At 40.3% G+C, this 12,716-nt stretch overlaps 2 protein-coding genes across 5 annotated transcripts in view; both read right to left on the bottom strand.

Annotated features, from left to right (window-relative positions):
* cops4 (COP9 constitutive photomorphogenic homolog subunit 4 (Arabidopsis)) overlaps positions 1–12,716 on the bottom strand; it is a 114,737-nt gene that overhangs the window by 67,452 nt on the left and 34,569 nt on the right. The window lies entirely within an intron of this gene.
* Positions 7,039–12,716, bottom strand: part of plac8.2 (placenta associated 8, tandem duplicate 2) — a 23,577-nt gene continuing 17,899 nt past the window's right edge. For all 3 annotated transcript variants that reach the window (XM_048617347.1, XM_048617286.1, XM_048617403.1), the window contains exons 3-5: positions 12,151–12,275; positions 8,929–9,058; positions 7,039–7,568 (exon numbers count right to left, since the gene is read on the bottom strand). In XM_048617347.1, the coding sequence (XP_048473304.1) occupies positions 8,969–9,058; positions 12,151–12,275 (215 nt within the window). In that variant the 3' untranslated portion in view covers positions 7,039–7,568; positions 8,929–8,968. The remainder of the gene's footprint in view (positions 7,569–8,928; positions 9,059–12,150; positions 12,276–12,716) is intronic.

The raw sequence follows: 12,716 nt of genomic DNA, 5'->3' as shown, positions 1-12,716 counted from the left end.
GATGGGGGTGGGGCTTGAGGTGGGAGGAGGGGATAGGTGGGAGGAAGGACAGGTTAGGGAGGTGGGGACGAGCTGGGCTGGTTTAGGGATGCGGTAGGGGGAGGGGAGATTTTGAAGCTTGTGAAGTCTACATTGAAACCATTGGGCTGTAGGGTTGCTGTTCCTGCAATCTTCGGGTAGCATCGTTGTGGCACTGCAGGAGGCCCAGGATGGACATGTCATCTGAGGAATGGGAGGGGGAGTTGAAATGGTTCTCGACTGGGAGGTGCAGTTGTTTAGTGCGAACCGAGCGTAGGTGTTCTGCAAAGCGGTCCCCAAGCCTCCGCTTGGTTTCCCCGATGTAGAGGAGGCCACAACGGGAACAGCGGATGCAGTGTACCACATTAGCAGATGTGCAGGTGAACATCCGCTTGATGTGGAAAGTCTTCTTGGGGCCTGGGATGGAAGGTGTAGGGGCAGGTGTAGCACTTCCTGCGGTTGCAGGGAAAAGTGCCGGGTGTGGTGGGGCTGGAGGGGAGTGTGGAGCGGACAAGGGAGTCCTGGAGAGAGTGGTCCCTCCAGAAAGCAGATAAGGGTGGGGAGGGAAAAATGTCTTTGGTGGTGGGGTCGGATTGCAGATGGCGTAAGTGTCAGAGGATGATGTGTTGGATCCTGAGGTTGGTGGGGTGGTATGTGAGGACGAGGGGGATTCTGTTTTGGTTGTTATTGCAGGGAGGGGGTGTGAGGGATGATTTGCGGTTTTAATTCCAGATATTTACTGAATTCAAATTCCACTATCTGCCGTGGTGGGATTCGAACCCGGGTCCCCGGAACATTATCTGGGTCTCCTGGATTAACAGTCCAGTGATAGCACCACTAGGCCATCCGTGCATTTTGGTCTGGCAATATAGGCCCCTGTTGTATGCATTCTGACCCGCATTGTCCAACTCCCAGACACTTTACCATTTCTTCTGTGTACTTCTGATGCTGTGAACCAAGTAGGCTAGGTATACAGCCAAGACCTGCTGGGCAAAAACCAAAACATGAGGGATGATCATAGTCCATGGGTGAATCTATTTGATTTCCAATTCCTCGAGACCAAGTGGTATTTATTTGTTCAACATCATCAGCCAATCCTTTAGCTTATTACTGCAAGGTGTCATAAGTTCTCTGTTCTCAGTGGGCACCATCTCAAATACGTTTAAGTGTTCAGGCAACAGTGGGATTATACAGGAGAACTGGCTCAAATACTCTTTCAGGTTTTCGATAATGTCGCTCCTGTAGATTCTGACCAGTTCTTCCTTTCCCACCCTAGCTGGTACCTGTAGGTACAAGAACACTGCTTGACTGATTATAGGACAGGATTGATGAATTATTGCTGTATTGATAAACAATGCCAATTAACATCTTAATCAGTAACTTCAGCATCAGCCTTACGTACGTGTGTTAAACTCTTAAGCTGGTAGCTGTGCAGGCTATGCTGACTATGCTGTGACAGGTTAAACAACTGATCATTAGTTATCTGCTGTGAGTCTTAGGTTTCTCCTCTATCTACGATCAGAAGGTATCGCAAAAATCATTTCTGGCAGCAACATTTGAGATATTTTCCTGCACCTTGATCAAATTGTTGATAATTCAGACATTCAGTCTGTTTTGACTAGTTTTATTTAATTTTATATAATAATATAATAATAATTCTAACATTGCATGGCCAAACTCTGAATTACCTCTGTCAACCTCTCGTTGTGTTGTGTACACAAGAACACCTCTACAAGGTCTTTACCAGGAATGGATACCCCCGCAGCTTCATGCACAGATGCCAGCCAACAGACAACACAACCAGGACACAACACACCAAAAATAGTCATCATACCATATGTAAAAAACACCTCAGAACTGACAGCCAGACCACTCAGACCACTAGGAATCATGACAGCACACAAACCGGCAGCCACACTAAGACAGCAACTGACCAGGGTTAAAGACCCAATAGATACCATGGACAGGACGAATGTGGTTTACGAGATACCATGTGGAGACTGCACAAAACATTATGTGGGACAGGCAGACAACTAGCAACCTGCATCTGCAAACACCAGCGAGCAACTAAAAGACACGACCAGATGTCCTTGGTTTCAATATACACAAACGAGAAAGACAACACTTTCAACTGGGACAACACTACTATCATGGGACAAGCCATACAGAGGACAGCCAGGGAATTCTTGGAGACTCCATCAACAAACACATGGAATTAGACCCGATATACCGACCATTACAATGCACAGCCGGAACAGGCACCTACTGGAAGCAAGAAAAACCTCACCATATAAATTCAAACTGGCACAAGACAACAGCGCTTCACAGGAGGCTCCACAGCACTGAGGATATCACCAAGTAAGAGGACGAAATGTCTGCTATCAAACCTCCCAGCTCGGTGAACACACCAACATCAACAACCAGCACCCGAGGTACAAATCTTCACTCAAACCCTGAACTCCCGTTAACATTTCCAGTATTGCTAACCTTACCACTAGGGCACTCTGGCATCCACCTGATCCTCTGTAATGGGTATTGAAATGTTTCTGCCCAGTGGTAGGCAAACACGGTGGCATCACAGACAAACTGCACACTACTACGTTTCAATGTAATAACTTCAAACATAACACAATAACTTCATTGTTCATTCCTTTATCTACCACTTGTACAACCATTGCAACTCATGCACAATAGGTCCTTCACTGTTGCCCTTGGTTCAGGCGGTGAGGAGCTCCGCTGGACATGTACATGTCCATTTGCTGATAGCTCCTCAGGAGATACTTAGAAAGCAGTATCCCCATAACACATGCCACTACATGGTTGGTATGGTTCAACCACTTCTATAACTAAATATTCTGGAAAACTTAATTCAGTCAGTGACTTGCTCCATTTGCGACCAGCGATTCCAATGCCCTTCCCCTTTAGTATCTATACAGGCACATGTATCACTAATTATGATCTCTCATAAGTTCTATTGAGTGTAGTGTGAATTGCCCAACACAACCTTTATCACAACAGTATCTCTTACACTGGATATCACAACCTGTTCAATGCTGACTCTACTTCCCTATTGCGTTTAATTGGCTGATGTTGTGAAAGAAACTATTTGCACAGCTTTATCATAAATTATTTAACATTTTCACATCTAGTGCTGTTTACAACACACCCTTGCAATCTTATTGCCCTTTCTGTAATTAACTGATATGGAGTGATATTCTGGGTGTTGTCCTAAGTCCTATGTTGTGAGTCACTTAAACCATAGACGTTTGTAGTGCAGAAGAAAGCTACACAAATTGTGCAGCTGTCAGTAACTTGCTACAGTACACTCTCCTGCATCTTTCCCTGTCTGTATTGATCATTTGCCTGATCAATATCAAAAAGAAGTGTCTATCTGTCAGAAAATGAATTTGCAGCAATAACAATGCTGAAAACACAAATCAAATTACACCAGTAGGCACAAATGTTCAAAAAATATTAAATGTGAAGTGAATTCAAAAGATTCACAACCCTCCAACAGCTCATCTCAGTCCTAAATGTAAACCTGCTTATTTTTAAACTCTGCTTTCTGGTTCTACACTGCCCAACTGAGGAAACATGTTACCAGCATTTCCCTTGAGTAGACCTTTAGGTAATGTGTACGTTTCAAATGGAATACCTTCTCATTTTCAGAACACTTGAGAATACAGACTCAGTTTGCCCAATCTCTCTTGACAGGCCAGTCCCTGCGTTCTGGGAACAAGTCTAGTAAACTTTTGTTGGATACCCTCGATGGCAATAATATCTTTACTGAGGTAAAGAGGCCAAAGCTGCTGTACTCTAGGTGCAGTCTAACCAAGCTTCTAGCCAATTGAAGAAAGACTTCATTTCTCCTGTATTCAATTCCTCTTGTGATAAAGGCTAGCATTCCTAATAGCTTGTTGAACCTAGGTATTAGCCTTAGCTTTGTATCATCCACAAATCATTGATAGATATTGTGACCAGCTGGAGCCCAAGTCCTGATCCTTATGGTACCCCATTAGTCGTAGCTTGCCAATGACAGAATGACCCACTTTCAACTCTGTTTTCTGCTTTATAGTCAATTATTAATCAATTCTAGTACATTACCTGCTATCCTGTGTGTTTTAAGATCATCAGACATAAAAGCAGAAGTAGGCCATTCACCCCATCAAGTCTGCCTCAGTTTAATTTTGCTAACTGACCTGCTGTGAGGGACTTTATCAAAAGTCTATTGAAAGTCCAAGTTTACTACAACCATTGAATGCTATTTATCAATAGTAATATCCTGAAAAAGCCCAAATAAAGTTTTGAAACACAATTTCCAAACTATGTTGACTATATCTAAGTATAATCAGATCAGTATCATCAAACTATTCAATTAGCTCTTCCTTTGTAATGAATTCTAGCATTTTCCCTATTACTGACATAAAGCTAAAATATCTTAGTTTCTAGTTTTTTCACTCACTTCCTTAAATAGTGGAGTGCCATTTGCTAGCTTTCAGTCTGCAGGAGTTATTACAGAATCTACAGAATTGTGGAAGGTAGTCACAATGCATTGACTATCTCTATAGCCTTCAACACTATCCTCACTGATGTGCGGAAATTCCTTGCCCAGGAAACCCAAACTGGAGAGGAAGTGTTCATAAAAGGTGCTAACCACCTCGAGCATCTTCGACAGGCTCAGATGGAGGTCAAGCCCAACGGTGCAAGGAGCCTGTGAAAACCGGATAATCCCACTCAACCACCTCTTCCAAACACCAACTGCCAGACCCGTATGTGGATCCAACATTAGATTTTTTATTCACCTTGGGACCCACAACTGAGAGTGGAAAAAAGTCATCCTCGCTATCAAGGTACTGCTTAAGGTTTCACAACGTTTGTAAATTTATACATTTTAACATATTCTGCTCAATTCATTTCCTTTATGTTCAAATTTTACTAAATTTAAAATCTTCCTGTGCGACACTGTCTCCACACTCTCAAACTTACTATAAAATACAATATTATTAATTACTATTTGTAAGGTGCTTCTTTAGCATCAGATGGTTGATCAATTCTGATTCATTGTTTGGATTCATTTTTCTCGTCTGACCTCTGTTGTTTCTAAAACATATTGGCCTGGAATTTCCTGTGGATTGTTTTGCACAATTGAAATTTGTCAAACGAATGCAAAGAGCTTGAAGCAAAAATTATGTCAAGGGCAACATTGAGATTGTTTTTGACATGTTTAAAAACTAGTTGGCATGCCAACAGGTTAAATTCACCACCTTGGCTAGTTTCTGCTGATTCATCCATTTGCAAGTTCAAAACATTGTTAGATATGTACAGAGGCACTATAGGTGCTGAAAACATTCTAAGCATATATTTTGACAATATAAGAAGGAAATAGTTGCGTACAGCTTTTAAAAGTGGTTTTTGGTTTTTAAAATCAATTTACTGACAGATGGTTACTCAATAGTTTTGTTTTAATAAATTGATATAAATGCTGTATCAGACATCTCAGCTTCAGGAAATTTCTGTAGGAATTCTTCTGGTTAGTGTCCGAGGCCTAACCATCTTCTGCTACTTCATCTCAGACCTTCCCTTTACATTAAGGTCAGAAGTGGGGATGTTTGCTGATGATTATACAATGTTCAACACCATTTGTAACTCCTCAGATAATGAAGCAGTCCAGTCTTGGACTAACCCATGGCAAGTAACATTGAATCTCTACACTGTGGAAACAGGCCATTTGGCCCAACAAGTCCACACAGACCAACCAAAAAGCATCCCACCCAGACCCATTCTCCTGACATTTCCCTGTACCCTACAATTCCCACGGCTAACACACTAACCTACACATCCCTGAACACTATGGGTACTTTAGCATGGCCAGTCCACCTAACCTGCACATCTTTGGACTGTGGGAGCAAACTAGTGCACCTGGCAGAAACCCACACAGGCACAGGGAGAAAGTGCAAACTCCACACAGACAGTAGCCCAAGGTTGGAATACGAACCCAGGTCCCTGCTGCTGTCGGGCAGCAGACCTAACCACTGAGAACCATGTTGCATTCAGGCCACACAATTGACAAACGATGACTATTGTTATGGACCAGACCAAACCCTTCAAAACATGTAATATATTAAGAAGACAGCCCAGACCCCAACTTTTTCTTATTTTTAAAGGCAAGTGTAAGGCGTCGTGTTCTAGATGCAATTCGAATGGTCTAACAACTGGGCTTGAAGCAAAACACACTTTATTCTTACATTATAGTTGAATTAGAAACAAAAGAAATAAGAATTGTAATAAATTAACTCAAACTTAACAGAATTATAGATTATTTAACTATAAAACAGTAACTTTCTAATATAATAACATCACATAAACACACCCCAGCCAAAGGCAAATTCAGTAAAATAGATTGTCTCACATGCAACTCTATCAGCAGGAAGAGAACCCCCAGCTTTTAGCTGTGACAGAGACAGGAACAACAGCTTCCACATCCAGCTTCAAGACCCAGCAACAGCTGAAAGCTAAAACTAAAATCCTAGTTATGGGGAACTTGACCCCACTTCTTAATGCTGCTTCTGTAGTTCCTACTTCTAAAAAACACAAAGCTAGATGGGCTCAGGGCAGACCCCTCAGCTCCAAGTTTACAACACTTGCTTTCCAAAAACAAATGACAAAATATTTCTTAAAGGCATATCTCATAATACTATCTCTAACCAAAGAAAATCTAACTATCATCCCTTAACATGTAATAGCGTGGGAGTTACCATTAACTAAATGATGCCATTTACCAAATGCATCTCTTTGCTTGATTTGTTGCATATTTTGTTTAAAGAAGATACGAGACAGTTTTCTTCTGTGCAAGTTTTAAATGAAACTGAGCATGCTGCCAAGAGATGTTTAAGAATAGAAACTCTAGGTTGGTTGCGGGGTGGGGAGATGGAGGAAGAATGGAACTGCAATTTGGAGCAGATTCAACAATGCATCAGTTATCATTTCTGTGCTGTCAATGTGACTGTTCAGGCCAGCAACTTTTTTTCAAAATCACCTTTTTATTTCGTCTTACATTTGGTACAAATTATGAAAAAGCAACAACAAAAAATCTTCATTTTATTAAAGTGGTTTCAGATTTAGTTTATTCATGTAAAATAATGCTAAAAATTTGCAGATTTAGAAGCTGCCACAAAGAAATTAATTCTGAATTTGAAGCCTAACTGAGTTTTTCTGGGTACATTCGCTACCATTTGAATTTTGCCCAATTTGGATCATTCTGGTTTTGGGTGGGTCTGTTTCCTTCAATAACACCAATGGAATTGCTCCGATCACCAAAAGTTAAAATAATCAAAACAATCTGTCCTTTTGATCTGTATGTCATTCAATTTGAACATCATTGGCAATCTGAAATGTCATCTTACTCCATCAAATGGCCTTCACTAAATTAAATGAAAAGCAGTTAATTCTCTTGTGTTTTAATCTGCTAATAACACAATTTCTTGTTTGTTTTCTTCTGTTGCTCTTTCCGTCAATCTTCATGAATTATGATAAATAAAGGTCACATCTGCCTGTAAAGACACAAAAAGCAGTGGAAGGTGTGAGTCCAAGAGAAAACAAAAGGGAAACAAAACATTTTGTATAAAGAGTGACAGAAAAAAGAACGTAAGCAATGTTAGCACAAGTAGGCCATTTGGCCTTTTGAGCCTGCTCTGCCATTCAATATCAATATAGTTCATTATCTAACTCAGTTCCATTTTCCAAAACTGATAGAAACATTTTGCTCTCCTCTTCCAACTCTACTGTCATTGCTGATGCCTCATGCTTCCAGTAGCAGTCTCTAGCACATTGCCCAACTGCCCATTCACAAATCAGCTTAACCAGCAAATATTAACAAACTATTCAATATACGGGAAAGGCCAGTTACTCATTCCAGTCATTATTTGAGGTTCACAGACAAGCAGATTTTAGCAGAGTTCAAATACCATCAGGATTTAATATATCCTTTGCCCAGAGGCCTGATGAGCAACTGCAGTGCTCCAACTGGGATCAGCTAATATCACAAAATAAGGACTGAACGTGGGCCTTCCCAGTTTGTCTGTTTCCATGTCACAGACGTGGTATGTTTGCTCACGACAGTAAAAGGGTTTTACATGCATCTTCCATTGGAAAACTAAAACATTGCAAGGATAAGCCAAACAAACTTGGTTCTCTTGCTCTAACTTCACATATTGATAATTTTATCTATGATGTCATGAAATAATATACATTGTCACAGAACAGCAGCTGCATGCCTCCTTTATCACAGAATAATGTTGCCAGTAATTTGTTGCTCAAAAAAATCTCAACATCTCCTTGCCTCTTTTTACTATTTCTTTTATATACTATAAGGCTATTAAAAGGCTACAATACATGTGTGTTTAAATTGTTGAAGATGCAGGGCAGGTTGAGCAAGTAGTTAAAAAGGCACATGAAATACTAGGCTTTATAAATAAAGGCACAGAGTTTCAAAGCAAAGAAGTCAACAACCAGCCATTATAAAATTTGGTTCAACCTCAACTGGAGTATTGTGTCCAATTCTGGGCACTACACTTCAGGAGGACCATTACGAGTCCACCATGTTGCAGTGGGGTAGAAATCACAAGTAATCCAGACAGGGTCAGGATGGCAGATTTCCTTCCCCAAAGGACATTAGTAAATCAGGTAGGTTTTTGTGACAATTGATGATTGTTTCATACTAGGAATAACTTTATTTTTAATATTTCGGATTCATCAACTGAATTGAAAATCCAACAGCAGTCGTGATGGTATTTAAAAACACGTCCCCACAGCATTAGTCTGGATTACTGGTCCAGCGACATTACTGCCCAACAACTTCTCCCACTGAATTATCCAAATGAAGAAAGTTTATAACTGGTATTCTCTACTTACCACACAATGTGTAATATATCCAGAAAATCTTTCAGCAGTCTCATCTTGCATAATTAATTTCTCTTTTAATTTGGCAAAGAGAGCATGGGAGGCAAAAAGCAGTTGTGCAGAAATCTTTGCAAAGGGATCCCTGCAAAACAATAAAAAAGTATAATGAATAGACACTAACACACTCAATTCCTTGGGTATGCACAGCTATTTTTATTTATGTATATACATTTCTGTAATCTTTGTTTTGTTGTCAATCTTCCTTTTTGCCTTGCAGTTTGGATGAGGGAGATGGAAGAAATATTTTGAGGCTATAGACTTCAATATTATTTCATGGTCTGAGAGGAAGGCTTGCTGAGTGTGTCATTTTTTATTATTCCCAAAATAGAATAGTTCACCCTTTTATCAGAATGCAAGAGAAATATCTATATTTATGTAGCACCTTGTTACCACACAGCAAACTTCTCCGCACAATGAATGCCATTGAAATGTCCTGCTTGTTCTTACAAAAGCAAACATATAAACAGGCAGCCACTTTATGAGATGCTAATCTATAGAATTGTAAATGATGAAAGATTTATTATAGCCTAGGACAGATGAGCTTGGAAAAATATTGAAAGTGGACTGTTTTCCTAAGATCTATTTCAAAGCAAAGGGCAGGTACCATGATCAAATTACTGCTGTCTGCTATTCTTACATTAAGGTGCTGGTACCAATGAACCTCTAATACCTGAAATAATTGTTTCTGTTTTTTGTTAGTTTTACTGAATTATACAAAAAGGACAAAAATTATTTTAAAATATTAAAGCATTGAGAGCTGAAGAGAAAATCCTGTGGAAACAATAATGTCAAATTTCAGTCTGGCATAGGAACAAAAAAAAAGCCTTTGCCTAGAGGGTGTTGGCTTCGGTCTGCAACTGAATGTACTGACTGCAAAGTTTCTGTATGTGCTCTGGAATGGTCTCATTATTAATGCAGCAAGAAAATGTCAAACTATTACAGTGGGTCCAGGAATCAAGGCATTGGTAGACCTGGAGCTCACATCAATCAGTAGGAATGGGGCTGGGCCACAGGGCTGGAGTAGTGCTTGTGACAGGTGAACGGGACTAAATAAGAGTTAGTGTATTGGTAATTCTGTTTTGGGTAAGTTTAAGTTTACTGAGATTGGAAGATGAGAGGCTGGCCAAGAGAGTACTGGAAAAGTAGTGACAGATAAGCTGAGGCAGGGTGGAAACAGACAACAGTAAGGAGTGAGAAGTAAACGTTTTTGTAGCAGGACAGCGGTGTGTGTGAAGTTGAAAGTTCATAGTCAAAAAGGATGCTAAGTTTGTGAACTGTCTTATTCAGCCCGACAAAGTGACTAGGGAGGGGTTAAATTGTGTCTAGGGAACAGAGATTATGTTGCGCTTTCAAAGACAATGGCTTCAGTTTTCCTTAATGTTTTGTAATTAGTCAAGGGTCCTTAGACATCTCCCTTCATTAGAAAGTGCCGATTCCTTATATAGCTTAAGGGGCACCTAGCTACATCTACTAATGCAGAACTACCCCGAGCTGATACAGGGAGGGATTGAACCCAAACTGTTGAAATCATTCAACACAATCCTCTCGTCAACTGAGCTAACTGGAAGAAATTTCAGTGTATTCAACACTGGGTCTGATAACAGGCAGTCAACAGAGAGCTGGAGAGAAGGTGTGATGAGAGGTAGCTGAATGTATACATGTGGAATCAGATGTATGTTAGAATGGACACAAAGGGGAAGCATGGTTGATTGGGAATAGAAGAGGACCAGGGACAGACCCTTGGAGGAATCACAAGCTAATAACACGTTTAAGAGAAGCTACTGCTGGGCTACTCTGACTATGACTCGATAGTTAAGAGTGGGGCTATGTGACTACAGTCCTACTCAGCTGAACAACAAAGGAGAGCAGTTGAGAGGGGTTGGGATGTTGTATAAAAATGTACAGAACTAACTTGGATTTCACTGATGAGAAGGGGCCATGGTCAGGTTTCTAGAAGGCTGAAGAGCTACTAAATAAATAGGCTTTTAAATAATTCTGCAAAAGTGAAGCCATAGGGCCCAGGTTTGAAATGGGATGACTAATTTCAAACAAGACTAAAAATTAGAAGAAACATCTTCCGGATGAAGTGGCAGAAATGAAGAATCATCTTCTAGCAAACATGGATAAATATCTGGATAAATATCTGTTGGGAAGAAGATCAGTAATGATAGGGATAGGCAAAGACTAACAGGATCAAATTCTCCATAAAACAAATAGTCCCTGTGTTATTGCCAGAGGGGATTGGGAGGCTGAGGTAACAACAATATCTGGAGGTCAGCCATTTAGGGTTTAATAACACAAATATGATGATACATGAATGGAGATTTGCTTATTTATTTATGGGAGCCAATGCAGGTAGACAGGATGGTGAAGAAGGCATTTGGTATGCTTGCCTTTATTGGTCAATGCATTGAGTACAGGGGTTGGGAGGTCATGTTGCGACTGTACAGGACATTGATTAGGCCACTTTTGGAATACTGCATGCAATTCTGGACTATAGGAATTGTGCAATTCTGCTATAGGAAGGACGTTGTGAAACTTGAAAGGGTTCAGAAAAGATTTACAAGGATGTGGCCAAGGTTGGAGGGTTTGGGCTATAGGGAGAGGCTGAATAGACTGAGGTTAACTTCTCTGGAGCGTCCGAGGGTGAGGGATGACCTTATAGAGGTTTATAAATCATTAGGGGCATGGATAGAGTGAATAGGCAAGGTCTTTTCCCAGGGTGGGAGGGTCCAAAACTAGAGATCATAGGTTTAAGGTGAGGGGGACAGATTTAAAAGGGACCTGAGGGGCAACATTTTCAGGCTGAGGATGGTGCGTGTATGGAATGAGCTGCCAGAAGAAATGGTGGAGGGCAGTACAATTACAACATTTAAACGACATCTGGATGGGTACATGAATAGGAAGGATTTAGAGGGAAATGGGCCAAAAACTGGCAAATGGGACTAGATTTATTTAGGATATCTGGTCGGCATGGACGAGCTTGTCTGAAGAGTCTGTTTCCATGATGTACAGCTCTATGACTATGACTCTAACATTAGTTCAGAACTTTCTGTCAGGAGATTGAATGGGAAATATAGAGTCCATAATAAGATAGACTTTTTGTTTTAAAAATATTGCAGGCTTTTAAAATATTTTACTCTTTGATATGTTCTTAAAATCTGACTTACTTACCGAAATGTTGTGTGTTGCTCTGACAAGAGTTCTCATAGCCATGGTGGTACCACAGAGACAACATTCACCCATGTTCCCTGCAATTTGACAGCCTAGACAAGGTAGGCAGAATATACCACAGCAACCTAGAAATAATAGGAGGAAGAATAAAATAAAAATGCATCACCAATCTCCACTAGAGCAAACATAGAAGTTAATGTTTTGCATAAAGATCATTTTTTAAAGCACAAATTTGAGAAAGTTCTTAGTCAACAGTGATACATTTTCCACTGATGCTTCTTAAACTTCCAAAATACTTAACAAAATTTATTCAATCTTAAGGATGTGAGCTTTGCTGGAAGTCTAGCCTTCATTGTTCATTTCTAGGACTTCCCTTTGTTATTTCAAATTTCCAACGTTATCAGTGTTTTGCTTTTCATCTAAAAACTGTCCTATCAGAATAAAGTGCATCGTTTAAGAAACAATAGCGATTCTACTCAGAGATAGTAGGAACTGCAGATGCTGGAGAATCCGAGACAACAAGGTGCAGAGCTGGATGAACACAGCAGACCAAGCAGCATCATAGG

The sequence above is a fragment of the Rhincodon typus genome, chromosome 1, assembly GCF_021869965.1.
Source record: "Rhincodon typus isolate 14 chromosome 1, sRhiTyp1.1, whole genome shotgun sequence".
NCBI classification, from domain to species: domain Eukaryota; kingdom Metazoa; phylum Chordata; class Chondrichthyes; order Orectolobiformes; family Rhincodontidae; genus Rhincodon; species Rhincodon typus.
This window is presented reverse-complemented; position numbering and strand designations above follow the sequence as displayed.